We start from the raw sequence: 15,392 nt of genomic DNA, 5'->3' as shown, positions 1-15,392 counted from the left end.
GGATTTCCATTCTCATCTGTAATCGAAAGAGTCAGAGATGTCACATGTTTATCAGCCATAACGTCACGCAAGACATTGAGTTGTGTGCTTTGATAATTAATTGTTTCGTAAGCTTTTCCTTGGATATCAAAACAAGCTAAAACAGAAGATGGTTTGCAATTAAAAAGATTCTGTTCTCTGTCAACTAAATTGCAATGAATGAAATAAGTTGTGGGAGAATTTAATCTTCTTATATAAGTTATATGTTCCAAATGCGAAGTATAATTGTTTCCTAGTAGTAAATTAGACATATTTAGGTCAACAATTAATTTCGTAAACTGGGCATTTTTGATAACAAGCAGGCCTAGTGGTGTATTAATATCTGTGGGCAATTCAATACGACGTTTGGAAAAAATATTTTTCAATTTACTCGCCAACCTTTTGAGAGTGTAATGACCAGCCGGAAAGGGCACATCGATCGGCTTTTCATCTTCATTTATAAAAATGATTTTTCCCTCCTCTTTTAGATTAAACCAAGAGTTAGGGATATGAGATGACAGGAGCCTGATATAGCCCGGTTTAGGAATAGGATATTCGAAATTCGAAATTCACAGTGTGAGGATTTTCTGTTGTGGTGACAGTTAGCACAACCATTTTTTTATTATCTTTTAGAAAATAAATGTTTAATATAAAATGGCCCCACCTATTCCGAGAGATGGCGACATATCTCAATCAATTTTTCTTGATTCCAAAGAAAGAGATTTTATGAAGTGGATGGAAACCCCAGAAGCTGCTAAAATTTCTGAAGCAGCAAAAGATAAGGCATGGAAACCTTTTCTTGCAAAATATCCAAACCGAACCGAACAAAATTTGTTGCACAGGTTGAGTTTGCATACAAACCAATACCATACCATACCATACCATACTGCCGGCCATTAAATAAAGTATGTGACCTCTTGTTAACTTCCCCCAGTCTTACCATAAGAGTTATGCGGTGACCAGCTAGGAGATTCAGGGTTTAAAGGGTTGATATAAGAAAATTACCTCCAAGTGTAACTTATCCCAACCATATCAAAAGAAAGATATGGGACCAGTTAGGAGAATTTGTTTGTTGATATTTTGGCCTGATTTTATATTCATTCCAACACATGAGGAAGTTGATTAATTTAATGGACAAAACTGCGAAACAAGTAATATTTCCAAATTATCAATAGCTGTCATGTCGTTTTTTACTTTTAGCATCTTGACCGTAAAACGCAGAACCTTAACTTGGATCTGCTGTTTATTCTACAGAGATTCCATGTCCACCTGGAAAAAAGACAAATAACGCTCAAAGCCGCTGTTGTGCTTTTCCTTTCGTGTATGGAGGGGTGACGTACAATTCCTGTACCAAGGTTGCTCATAGCAGATTGTGGTGTTCAATGACTGCCAAATACTCCGGACAATGGGCTAACTGCGGTAAGGAGAATGTCCATTGTTACAAACTAGTATTTCTGTAAACTTAAATAAGCTACAGGATTGGTGATAGAGTCATAAATGCGCATATAAGAGAAAAACGTCAGAGTAAGATTACTTTTATCTTATCGTTGATGAGCCTGTTGTATACAGTTTTAGGAATATTACTTTATCTTTTCTTCGTCAGGATTATTTGTAGTTTGCAAAGGTACGATAGCAGACTGGGGTTCTCTTTCTCTACCGCTTCTCGTAATGCTTAACTCCTCTAAAATCCTAGTTTTAACTTAACTAAACTTATAAATTTTATTCGGTTTAAATATCTGTTAAGTACTATTTTTAACTTAGTAATGCTAATATAATACAGACATAGGTTATAGTCCGATTTAGACTGAATATATCAGTTTCGCTTACAAAAAGGTACGTAGAATTGGATCTTATAGACTTAATTTAATGAAAAAGATATATACAAGAAACCTTTCCAGTGTTCCCTGATTCAGAGTTTGCTTTTCCTCTGACAGTGAATTCATGCACCAACAACCCATGCAAGAATGGAGCGACCTGTACAGTAACTGGAGATGACACATACTCGAGCTAGTGTCCTGATGGGTTTATGGGAGAAAACTGCGAAACAAGTAAGATTTCCAAATTAACAATAGCTGTCATGTCGTTTTTCACTCTTAGTATCTTGACTGTAAAATACGTAGAACCTGAATTTTTTTTTTTATTTTTTTATTTTTTTATTTTTTATTTTTTTTTTTTTATACTTTAATGCTTTAGAAGACTTACACTACAGTACATTACATTTGTTTAACCCTACATATATTACATTACACAGTACATTATATTATGTTACACAAACATACTACATTACTTACGTTATACGTTACAAAAGTAATTACGGTACATGTTAAACACCTAATCTCCAAAAAACTTAATAATCTTATACATTATATTACAAAGAGTTGATAATTGGCTTCCACTTTTCAACGTGAGTTTTCAGTTTGTTATTTTTTAGGGCAATGGATCGCTCAATTGATTCAATGTATTTTATTTTTATGATAACATGAGGCAAAAGGGGTAGAATGTTCTTGAGCCGGTTAGAGTAAATGACCTGTTTACCAATAATAATAATATGATTTAGAAGGGTCCAATTGAGATTCTTTTGAGCTAGGCCGAAAATGATATCGTAATCATTTAAAAAGTCAATATTTATGTCTATGGATTTTAGCCAAAGAACAACGGACTTCCAAAAGTCGATGCTATGTTTACAATAACAAAAAAGATGCTCGAGAGATTCCTCAGACGTGTGACAGAAAGTACAAAGAGGAGAGCTGACTATTTTCATTTTGTATAGAGATTTGTTGGTGTACAGTATCCGATTGAGAATTTTGTATTGGAAAATTTTTGTATTCGTGTCAATTGTAACGACATGTGGAATTAAGTAAAATGTTTCCCAGTCTAGCTCGTGATTGTGAAATAATGTTGTATATTTGTGTCGTGCCGCTGGGTCTACTTGAATCGTCTCCACCAATTCCCAGTATAGCTTTTTCGAGTTAATCGAATCAAGCGGAAAGCATTTACCATTTAAATAGAGGGTATGTTGCAATACAGGTGGGATGTAAGATTCAATAGGAGTCCCATTCGAGTTAATTAGGGCTTTCCACGGAGAAGGAAGAGAGTCAAAAATACCCAGTAGTGAGAAAAATTCAATAAGCGTAAGCCCAATTGTCGCAAAAGAGGGCCAAGGCTTTAGCTTGCCGTTCTTGGTCAGAATGTCAGAAATGAAAGTGATACCCTTTGAGAGTTGTCTTCTGTAAAAAATAGGTTTGCCGTTGATGCGTACGAATTGATTGTTCCAGAGGATTTGGTTTAGAACTTCGCCACGGGACTCGGCAGGTTTGGTCGTTAATTTTGACCAGACATCAAGACAGTCTCTGTAAAAGCTGGGAATATGGTCTGGTAGGTCAGCAGGATTGAAATTGCAGTATAAGAGAAATTTTCCGCCATAGTCCTTGAGAAAGAACGAAAGAAAGTGTTTCCATGGGCTGTCGTAATCCTCAATATATTTTTTAAGACAGATGATGCGTTGGGTATCGATAAGAGTTTTAACATGTGGCATTCTTAGACCACCATTCTTATAATCACTGATTAGTGCTAAGCGTTTAATTTTGTCACATCCCTTCCAGATGAACCTGTAGATAATGGAGTTAAGCTCTTTGATTATTTTTTTCGTGGAGCACATGAGTGATGCGCGAAACATAAATTTTGGTATAAGAAATGTCTTAACGACCTGGATTTTGCCATATAAAGTCAAGTTCCGCCATCTCCATCCTGCTAGGGTATCGGAAAGCGACTTTAGAGTTTCATCATAGTTGAGCTCTTGTTTTTTCTTCAAATCGTAGGTAAAATGAACGCCAAGAATTTTAATTGGTTTATTAACTTTGTCGATACCAGCAGGAAAGGGTTGGTCGTTATCGTGGCTGGTTCCTAGCCATAAAGCTTCGGTTTTCTCCGCGTTGAGCTTCAAGCCAGAACACAATCCAAATTTATGAAGAGTCGTGGAAAGATTTTCGAGGGAGTTGACGTCATGTAAAAACGTTGTCAGATCATCAGCGAAAGCTGCAAGTTTGATTTCCTTGTCAACGACAATACCTTTTATACTCACGTCACTTCTGATTCTAACAAGCAACACTTCGAGAGCAATGATAAAGAGGTATGCCGACAGCGGATCCCCCTGCCTGACACCTCTTCGAACGTCAAAAAGCTGAGAAGAAAAGCCGTTGTTTATAACACAGCTCGATATGTTACAGTACAGTACAGAAACCCAACGGATAAACGATTCACCGAAGTTAAAAGCTCGCAAGGCTTTAAATAAGAAGGACCAGCTTAGTGAGTCAAAAGCTTTCTCGAAATCAAAGGCAACCATTAGACCAGACAGCTGTTGAATCTTAGTGTACTCCATGATATCTTCAATGGTGCGGATAGCATCAAAGATCGTTCTTCCTCTGACATAAGCATATTGGTCAGCCTGTATGATCTCTGGTAAAATTTTCTCTAAGCGTAGAGCGAGGGCTTTTGAAGCAATTTTCATATCCACGTTAAGAAGAGAAATTGGCCTCCAATTTTTGATGTACCTTCTATCTCTGTCTTTTTTGTCTATTAATTTAATAATGGCTTGCTTTTGTGAGGTGGATAGTTCGCCGTGCTCAAAGGAATAGTTCAGGGAGTCAGTGAGCTGCTGACCTAATAAATACCAGAAAGTTTTATAGAATTCAGCTGTGAGTCCGTCATTTCCAGGGGTCTTGCCATTAGGAAATTTATTTAGCGCTTCAAAACATTCAGCGCGCGTAAGCAGTCCTTCACAACTCATCGACGAATTGTCATTTAACGTGGGTATGTTCGGATTTTCTAAAAAGTCAAAAGCAAATTCTTCGCCTTCTTCGGAGTCATGGTTGCTATATAGGTTTTGATAAAAGTCTCTAAGCTCGTTTATTATAGATTTAGGATTGACTGTAATTTTTCCGGTGGAATCATAAAGTCGCCTTACAGCAGTTTTACCACACCTAGTTTTTTCCAAATTCAAAAAGTATTTTGAGTTTTTCTCGCCGTTCTCGTACCAATTGATTCTAGACCGCACAATGTAGCCGCGCACGACATAGTCATGGAGAAGCTCATATTCGTGTTTTGCAGCTTCAAGGTCGTTTACATTGTTTTGTGAGGGGTCGTTGTTACAGATCGATTCGTGTTTCTTTACCTTCTTTTCCGCTTCAGCCAGGCGTTCTCTGCGCTCTTTCGCTTTTTCTTTGCTGTATTTGATAGTAAAAGCTCTAATCCTATATTTAACTAAGTCCCACAGAACTCGTTTGTCAACAACTTCTTTAAATTCCTCAAGCCATTCAGAATATTTTAAGGTGATACGTTCAACGTAGGAGGAATCTTCTAATAAACTTGAGTTGAATCTCCAGTAGGACGGACCATGAGGTTGTTTGTCCAGACTGTTAAGAAGCAGAGTAACTGCTGAGTGGTCTGACTTGATAGCAGGAATAATCTCAGTTTTAGATACATCGTCTTGAGTTGCTCTACTTATGAGCCAGTAGTCCAGCCGTCGCCTAATAAACGGCCTTTTCTGAGTCCATGTAAAGTTCTTTTTATCGGGGTGGTGTATGCGCCAAATATCAATTAGATCATAAGCCGTCATTAGTTCTTCAATCTTTCGCACCGAAGGTTTCGTCTCAATTCTACCCCCGAGATTGTCCAGCGTGGGATTCAGGTGGGTATTGAAATCGCCTCCGATAATGATCTGGCAGTCTGGATCTACATCCAGCTCATCCAACACGGATTTAACGTCGTCGAAAAATTTACATTGCTCGCGACTTTTAGTGGGTGCATATAAGTTCACCAACAGGAATGGAGAATCTTGGATGGTTGCTTCGACAACGATATATCTGCCTTCGGTGTCAATATGCTCACCTTTAATTTCGAAATGAAGCTCGCTATTGAATAGAATTAACACGCCTCTGCCATGATTGGTACCGTGAGCAAACATCATTTTACCTTGCCACTGAAATTTCCATTCATTTTCAATTTCTGGAGTACTGTAGGTTTCTTGTAAAAAAACTATATCGGCATTGTGCTGTTTGGCCCATGTAAAAATAGATTTTCTTTTGAAATTGTCGCGAATCCCTCGAGCATTTAGAGACAATAGGTTAAAATTGTAATTAGCCATGAATCTCAATTGGATCCATTGAAGGGCAGGCCATAAAACAATAAACGAGTGAAAGCCATGAAAAGGAGTTAATGGGTATTTCAAGAAAAATTAAGCATCTGGAGAAATTACACACATACAAATAGACAAGCATACTACTGAAAAAGGCGTGAATGAAAAAGTCAAAAAAATCAGAGAAAACAAAAGAACATAAAAGCATATCTGTACTTACCAACCGCCCCAAAACTAGTTGTATGGGCATGCCTACCCTCCAGGTGTTGCTCCAGGAGTTACGGAATTCAACTCCATCAACAAAAGGTACCGCTAAGATTTACATATTCAACACATAGATAAATTCAAAAGTAACACCACTTAGATTTACATAATTTGGCAGGGTGTCAGATTGGACATAGAAATTATAATGTAGTAGCTGAATTTAAATTAGTGTCACTGTAGTAAGAGTTCCAAGCTTTAGTAAATAGCGCATTAAAGTTTCCAGTAGAAAAATAAATATAGTCAGTTATAGAAGACACATGTTCATTCCAAGGGTTGGTCAGGTGGCAGAAATTTTCCGTTCACGAACAGTTGATCTGGGTGGGCCTTGCTAAAGTGTACTCTAAAGCCTTTGTCCCGCGCCTGCTTGAACTTTTTCTGTTGTTGTTTACGAAGGTCGTAGAGATCTTTTGGTATGTCGTCGTACATAAAAAAGTCCTTGTCCTTTAATTTTATTCGGGCAGCTCTCATGACGTCTTCCTTATCGGTATACCTTAGAAACCGTATGATAATAGGTCTTGATAAGGTGCTATTTGGTTTGCCCAAGCGATGAACTCTCTGAAATTCATATTTGCCACGTGGATTCTCAATTTGTAGCTCATTTTCTAGGAAGTTGAAAACGATGTTTTTGGTGTCTTCGGGCTCAGAAGCGCTCTCATCGGTTGTATTCTCAGGAACTTCAAAAATTTTAACATTTTCTCTTCTACTGTATGCTTCCAAGTACAGAAGATCTTTCTTACACTTATCAAGCTGGGCTTTGTGATCGTGCAAGTCCTTCTGCAGATCGGCGACATCCTCCTCTGTATAATTAATCGATGTTTCGACTTCGCTAATCTTTTTATCTCTCTTCTCCGCATCGTCTTTAAGTACCGTTACATCGGCGTCAAGCCTGCTGAGAGTGGACTCGATATTCGCCATCGTAGAAGCCATGCTATCCAAACGACTTTCGATAAGGGAAAGCTTTTCAAGGCTCTTCATAATACAATCCAGCTTCTCAGTCACGTTCTCGGCCATGTCAAGAGCGTTGAGTACAATATCACACGAACTGGTGCTGTCTTCCGAGTAATTTCTCGTTTTCTTATCAGCAGGTGAAGTAGAGACCTCAGTCTGCAGTGGTGAGCGAATTTTTCTCTTAGCGGACATGTAAAATTAGACGCAAAAACTGGAGCAACCAACAACACGTTCACTCCGCCATCTTACTTCACACCTCCTGCTGATTATTCTACAGAGATTCCATGTACACCTGGAAAAAAGACAGATAATGCTCAAGGCCGCTGTTGTGGTTTTCCTTTCGTGTATGGAGGGGTGACGTACAATTCCTGTACCAGGGCTGGTCATAGCAGATTGTGGTGTTCATTGACTGCCAAGTACTCTGGACAATGGGCTAACTGCGGTAAGGAGAATGTCCAATTTTGAAAAACTAGTATTTGATAACGTTGTAAGCTACAAGATTAGCGATAGAGTCATAACTGCGCGTATGAGAGAAAAACGTCAGAATAAGATTACTTTAATCTTAATTAAGAGTTGTCGCGCTGGTTGTATACAGTTTAAGGATTCTTTACTTTCGATAGCAGAATTTACTACTCTAAAAAAACTTCTCTAAAATCTAAGTTTTAACTACATTGAACTTGTTAATTTTATCGGTTTTAATATCTGCATATATTGTAGTAGTTTTAACTTAATGTAGCCACGAGCGTTCAATTATTTTCGTGTTCGCGATTTTGCGTTGTAATTAGTTAAAATTCTCGTCAGTTTTGTTGTTTGGTTTTTAGTTTCATTCTTTTTAATAAGACTTTGTTATTTTGCCAACAAATTAATGCATACTTGTTCATAATTCAGTCCACGTGTAAATTAAACAAGGGTATGTAAAAACCGAGTGGTTTATTTCTTTTTAAATTAATGTTACAAAAATGTAACTGGCGGCGTTCCTTTTTCTTCACCTGACAGTGGATCCGTGTACAAACAACCCCTGCCATAATGGAGGAACATGTACAGTAACTGGAGATGACAGCTACAGTTGTCAATGTGCCGAGGGGTGTTATGGGAACAGCTGTGAAAAAGGTAAATGCATAGCAACTCTTAATGTGTACAAACAATGGTAAAGTCAGCGGTGAATATCCGCTCATGAGCATCATCATTGTCATCATCATCATTTTGTGCTATCATTTTCTGTCTTGCGAACCTAAACATATGCTATTGGTTAGCCAGCCATTTGACTGTCGCATGGCTGCACGGATTATGACGACAAAAATCGATATTACAACAATCAAATGTACCTGAAGAAAAAAGGTCATCTTAAGGAGAGTGAAATACGACAGCATTTTCGTATCAAGAAAAGTGGCTCAACTTTGATAACAAGGAAAATAATCTGTTTTATTTTTTGCGAAACCATGCGATTTTCAGTAAGCAGTTGAAACAATGCGATTGTCTATTATCATATTGTAACTTGGTATTTTTATGCCTTATGGATCGATTAAAGGACTTATCCTTGTTCTTAATTTTAACAGGCAATCAGATCAATTTCGAGAAATATCAAAGCAATTTTTTTTTAAATATCGCAGCAATTATTGGATGTTATCACTGTAATTAGTAGAAACTCAGTCGTGTTCCATTGAAAATCTGCTGAACTGATATTGGTTCTCCCATTGTTTTCTATTCGCAGATAGAACACGATTAACACAATTATTTTGAATTTTTGGCTTAAAAGTACATAATATTGTAGTTTTTGGACTGAAATCCTATAGAGTTTCTACTAAAACAATTAAACTACGACCCTTAGTTTTTATGAGCGATGGTCAACTCAGCTGCGCCTCGTTGACTATTCGAATAAAAAATATTAAATACTGATACCAATAGCAAATAACAGCAGCACAAACTCATATCATAATTTGCAAATGTTTAACATTAAATTGCTATTTTACATACATAAACTTACATACTTTATTGCATAACTCCCCCTTGGGGGCTCTTCCGCCATACAGAAATTAAAAAGATAAAAGATAAAAATATTTACAATAAAGAAGAAAGAAGAAATAATAAAAAAAAAAGAAAATCAGAAAAAGGAGTATAGTTGAAATAAAAAATTCGCAATTAAAATTATATACATTACAATTAAAGGGGTATTTACAAATTTAAAATATGTTTAAAAATTCTCTTTTTAAAAAGGTTCAGGTCATTTGTCTCTCTAATGTTCTTAGGCAAGTCATTAAAGAGCTTCGCCCCACGGTAGGCAAAAGATCTTTCACATGAAGAAAAACTAGCTCTTCAAAGCTTGAAACGTCGGAACGACATCGTTATCAAACCGGCCGATAAGGGGACGCAGTGGTTGTCTGGAAACAAGATCTCTACATCCAAGAAGCAAGCCGCCAGCTGTCTGACAACCGCTTCTACCGACGTCTAGAATCTGACCCCATTCAGGCCGATCAAAAAGCCATCAAAGATACCATCAAGGGCATGATCGCCACATGTGAACTACCTCCAACGGCGAAAAATCTTGTGGTCACCACCCCGCGCACTTCGCGTTTTTACATGCTGCCCAAGAATCACAAGCCAAACAACTCTGGACGTTCCATTGTCTCGGCATGCTGCTGCCCTACCGAGAACATCGCCTCTTACCTTGATAAAGTTATGGCGCCCTTTGTCAGACAGCTCCCCACTTACGTCAAGGATACAAGCCATGCTCTCACCATCTTTGAATCGTTTAGATTCGACGATTCAAATCCCAGTCCTTGCTTCCTGTTCACCATGGACATTAAATCGTTGTATACCGTCATCCCTAACCATGGTGGACTAGAAGCCCTCAGCTTTTTCCTCGACCAAAGGACTGTAAAGGAGCCATCAACACCAACCTTGACCCGCCTGGCAGAGCTGGTACTGAATCTCAATGCATTTTCATTTAACGATCAACACTATCGCCAGATAGGAGGCGTGGCAATGGGAAGCAAAATGGGTCCCAACTATGCGTGCCTGTTTGTCGGTTACATTGAAGAACAGATCCGCTCCAACTACACCGGCTTTGTACCCCAACTTCACAAACGCTACATTGACGATGTGGTCGGAGCTGCACAGTGCAGTCGCCTTGATCTGGAGGAATTTATCAATTACGTCTCCAACTATCACCCAGCCCTGCAGTTCACATCCAACATCAGTGAACTGGAACTACCTTTTCTCGACATCAAGCTGGCAATTAAAAACAACACCCTACAGACGTCCGTGCACTACAAGGAGACAGATACACACAATTACCTCCATCATACGTCACTCCATGCGGATCATTGTAAAAATGCAATCCCATACAGCCAGTTTCTTCGACTTCGCCGAATCTGTTCTGATAATGATGATTTTATAGCCAGAACCTCGGAAATGAAGACCTTCTTCCTGGCGCGTGGTTACCCCGAGGCCTCATTCTTTAATGCGATACCAAACGTTTTCTTTTGAAATGTAACGCAGTGTGTCTTTTAAAAAAAGTCTTTGTCTATAGCAGAGTTTATCGCCAATAATTTTTCTTCTTTGTTAAATAGCGGTTTCGCATAGAAATCGATGTGTATTTTGCAGCCTTGTTTTTCCTCGGGCTGTGCGTAGCTGCATGTAATATGTCAAAGGATATAAACTAAGAAAATCGCGTCAAGTCTATAACGGTTGAATTCTCACTCGTAAGTTTATAATGACCCAATTACAGCACAGAATGTTCTTTGAACGAAATTTTATTCAATCATTGCAAAGCTTTGAAAATTGAAACTCACTCGTTCCCTGCACTCACTCCTTCTTTTCCCAAAGTTTTGCAACTCGTTTTTAAATAGCCATGATGTGCACTTTCTATAATCATACCTTCATCGCATTTTTTCCCTTCCATCCTGCAGGACATGGCTGACAGCTGTAACCATCCTCAGTCGTCTTACAACTGGCACCATTCTTACACGGCGATGACGCACATTCATCCACTTACACAAGCAAAGAGAATGTGGGAAAACTCCAGTCAGTTCAGAACTATGCTTGTAGGATCGTGGATGGCTTAAGAAAGTTCGATCATATTTCAGGAGCCCTGAAATCCCTTCAATGGCTTAGTGTAAAAGATAAATTGCTTTTTAACGACCTAAAAAAAATATTTACAGACGTTTCGGGCAGAGCCCTTCTTCAGTGTAATGTAAAAATGCCGATGTTAAAAAGCGAGTTGCGCCATACGAAAAACAAACGGCTAGCGCGCGCAATACGAGCGCGCGCGAAATTCACACAGTCGATTAATTATGGATCGATTGATGTTTAAATGAAATGTACGGCGCATGTTGTTGATATGCGCAGGATCAGTCAAACAAAACTGAAATTAATGTTCAGTCCGCTCGGTCTGAGAGAATCGAGCTCGAAAATCAGTCGCATTTCCTGCTGTTTCCGGCGCGTGTTGCCGCCACTGCACTGTTTCAGGCCACAAACCGCTATGTCGTCGAGTGAGTGGGAGGCTGAGTTGAAATGTTCAGCCACCGGGAAGCCAGGAGAGTGGTTACGGATACTTCGCAAATGCTCACTGAAACGTTCCCGGAGGCGCCTCCCAGTCTCACCGATGTATAGCACCGAACAACGGCGACAAACGATGCAATAGACAACATTTTCAGACTGACAGGTGAAGCGATAACGGATGGTATAGACGCTCTTGGGGCCCTGTACGTTAGTTTGGGGTGTGGTGTACTTGCACGTCAGGCAACGAGGACGTCGGCAGGGATTAGTTCCGGCGACTGAGTGCGTGTATCCAGAGGAGTGCACGAGAGCATCCCTGAGGTTTTTGTCCCTTCGATACGACACTAGGGGGAACTCGGTGAAAATCCTGCGTGTCTCAGGATCAGTGGACAATATGTCGAAGTTGTCCAGCAGGATGCGTTTTGTGCCGGTGTTGAAGGGGTTGTACGTTAATACGAGCGGCACTCTATTCTCTGCGTTGTCGTCCCGGTGTGATGGTGGTGTTAGTGCGTCGTCTCGGCGGACAGTTGATACCCTGCGTAGGTCGTTGTCGAGTGAGGCCTCGGGGTAACCACGCGCCAGGAAGAAGGTCTTCATTTCCGAGGTTCTGGCTACAAAATCATCATTATCAGAACAGATTCGGCGAAGTCGAAGAAACTGGCTGTATGGGATTGCCTTTTTACAATGATCCGCATGGAGTGACGTATGATGGAGGTAATTGTGTGTATCTGTCTCCTTGTAGTGCACGGACGTCTGTAGGGTGTTGTTTTTAATTGCCAGCTTGATGTCGAGAAAAGGTAGTTCCAGTTCACTGATGTTGGATGTGAACTGCAGGGCTGGGTGATAGTTGGAGACGTAATTGATAAATTCCTCCAGATCAAGGCGACTGCACTGTGCAGCTCCGACCACATCGTCAATGTAGCGTTTGTGAAGTTGGGGTACAAAGCCGGTGTAGTTGGAGCGGATCTGTTCTTCAATGTAACCGACAAACAGGCACGCATAGTTGGGACCCATTTTGCTTCCCATTGCCACGCCTCCTATCTGGCGATAGTGTTGATCGTTAAATGAAAATGCATTGAGATTCAGTACCAGCTCTGCCAGGCGGGTCAAGGTTGGTGTTGATGGTTCCTTTACTCCACGGTGTTCACAAGAGTTTCAATATTCTAAGAGAGCGTTTCACAGGAAAATAGACCGGTTGTAAAAACTCGTGCGAAACTGAATCCGAGACTGTAGTGGCGTATTGTTTCATATCCTTACTGCTGAGGACATCAATGATGTCATTTCCCGCCTTTGCATGCATGGTTGTTTCTGCAAAGCTGCCAAACGCCGACTGAAAAATGGCAAGCGATCGAGTTGCGAAGTTCACTGAAGCCGAAATGAAATGAGAGTCACAAGTAGAAACGATCAGATGGGGTAAATCGATAATTTTTAACAATCATCTTTTATAATTTTTGTTGTTAGAAATAAACGAATGTGACGCGAGCCCTTGCAAAAATGGAGCAACATGTGAGAATCAACCAGGAGGATATTCGTGCCGTTGTATGAGTGGTTACACAGGACAAAACTGTGAACAAGGTACATATTGCACATAAGTACACTAGAAAATACTTGATTAACATCCATGTTAGGTTTTAAGAAGGATTCCGCTGAAAGTTCGAGCAGTAAGTGCAAAAATTATTTACCAAAAATCTTTTCACAGCACGGTGACATTTTGTATACTGTTTGAAACATCTCACTGTAATTCATTTCTCCAATTGCCACGCTATGAAATTCTATAAAGCATTCTCGACGAGAAAGGTAATGTCAAACTTCGTAAAAACAAAAGCTTAAAACGCGTGTTATTTTGTTTTAAACCGACCTGAAACGTTAATTTTAACTAAAATACGTATAACTTCAAATTCGTTTCTCTCGCGCGGGGTCAGATTAAAAGTAAAAATTTCGATAAGTTCTTTTTGACTGCATTAAAAACTATGACCATACCACGAGTTTGTTTTGGAAACTTTATTTTTGTCTTTAATCAGTTTAATGCTCGATTGTTCAGCGGAAAGCGTCTTAATCTCTTTCTGAGGTATGTTTGGCATCCAAGAAAATTGCTGGGAAACGAAGATAAAACTTGAAGCGTAGCAATGATGCGGCGCCAGTATGGATCTTACAAGTTAGTGTGAAAACTATCTTGCTTTGCTAAACATTTTTCTACCACAGATATCAACGAATGTGCAAGCAGTCCATGTGCTAATGGTGCTACCTGCCATGATGAAGTTGGACGATACACTTGTGAATGTTCTGCTGGTTATGAAGGAACAAACTGTGAAACTGGTAAGGAAGACCTAGACCTGTTTTTTTTTTTCGCGCCTCAAATGCGGCTCTTATTCGAGGGAGGCGCTTATTTGAGGGCGGCGCTTATTTAACATTTGGACGCCACAAAGAATCTTAGTGATTGTCAGTGTTAAAAATAAAAAATAAAATAAATAACTTTATTTAAGTGCCAATGTATTTAGCACTGTTTTGCTAATTGTGGACACTGTAAACAAATAAACAAATATTGCAAATCGAACATAAACTTGTTCGTCTCTTGCTGAATAGAGTAATGGCGCTAGCTGTCTTGGCAAAGTTCACGACCTTCGCGGCCTACGTATTGTAAGATAACAGTAAAACAGTCACGTTCAACTGCAAAACATCGCTTTTGATGAAAAGAAATGTCCAAGTTTAAATTTGCTTTAGAGTTGCTTTGTAGGGCTGTTTAGTTAAACGGAATTTCTGAAATAAGCGCCGAATCGAGACTGCGGGGCTTATTGCCTTTTATGTCCCAAATGCGGCGCTTTTTCGAGAGCAGCGCTTATTCGGGGGCGGCGCTTATTCGAGTAAATATGGTCACTAAGTTGGTAAATTTCATGCTACCGATAGCACACAAACTGTTACATATGCGTGCTAAGTCGTGTTTAACCTTTTCAACCTTTAAGTTAAAATTTTATTATTTTTTTAATTTTGAACAACGGCATGTACATATTTCAGGGGAGGAAAGGTTTTCCTCTTATTCACTATGTCGAGACTACTTTCTATAACATAAGCGGCTACCTCCCTGGCCCCTGGAATTTTCTTCTCCAGCAATTTCCAGTATCAATTTATACACTCAGATGAAGAACGAAAGACGCCGGCCAGGTTGGATCCATGTTCCAACACACTTTAACAACTAGGCAACCACGCCTCACAAATGTACACATCGAACATTCTGGCAATCTTCCCATGACATTTGTGTTTTGATGTAAAAGCCCTGACCGCATACACAGTACGGAAATAAATCTGCTTAACAGAAAACGAGCTGATAATGTGATAAAAGTCCCTGTGTCTATCACCTCATTCAATGCTCCAAGGAATCTGTATTTTCGAGTACTCTAATTTTTTAATCTCGCCTTATCTCTACTGTAAGGCTCTCCGAATCCAAGGGGATTGGTCCTTATTTTTAAACAGCTTATATAGTCTTGAACTTTTTGCATCATGACATTGCGAAGGGACAAACATCGGGTTAAAACAT

At 39.4% G+C, this 15,392-nt stretch overlaps 2 protein-coding genes and 1 pseudogene across 3 annotated transcripts in view; 2 read left to right on the top strand and 1 right to left on the bottom strand.

Annotated features, from left to right (window-relative positions):
* The window catches only part of LOC144661091 (uncharacterized), a 206,403-nt pseudogene extending 193,862 nt beyond the window's left edge, over positions 1-12,541 (top strand). Inside the window, exons 18-23 of the transcript XR_013572199.1 lie at positions 1,273-1,437; positions 1,953-2,066; positions 7,641-7,805; positions 8,360-8,473; positions 9,610-10,668; positions 12,465-12,541. The product of XR_013572199.1 is annotated as an uncharacterized LOC144661091 (transcript). The remainder of the gene's footprint in view (positions 1-1,272; positions 1,438-1,952; positions 2,067-7,640; positions 7,806-8,359; positions 8,474-9,609; positions 10,669-12,464) is intronic.
* On the top strand, positions 9,866-10,849 carry LOC144659262 (uncharacterized). Its single transcript, XM_078519686.1, has one exon. It carries the CDS (start codon positions 9,866-9,868, stop codon positions 10,847-10,849), a length of 984 nt encoding a protein of 327 aa, XP_078375812.1.
* LOC144661121 (uncharacterized) lies at positions 11,717-13,009 on the bottom strand (the record flags this gene model as incomplete). Its single annotated transcript, XM_078521837.1, has 1 exon — positions 11,717-13,009. A coding segment is annotated over one exon (1,293 nt), but the record flags the coding sequence as incomplete, so codon positions are not given.
* Positions 13,010-15,392: the final 2,383 nt, after the last annotated feature.

The sequence above is a fragment of the Oculina patagonica genome, chromosome 7 (genome assembly GCF_052425735.1).
Source record: "Oculina patagonica isolate OP01 chromosome 7, crgOcupat, whole genome shotgun sequence".
In the NCBI taxonomy this organism is placed as follows: Eukaryota; Metazoa; Cnidaria; class Anthozoa; order Scleractinia; family Oculinidae; genus Oculina; species Oculina patagonica.
The sequence above is the reverse complement of the archived record's forward strand: the minus strand, read 5'-3'. Positions and strand labels throughout refer to the sequence as shown.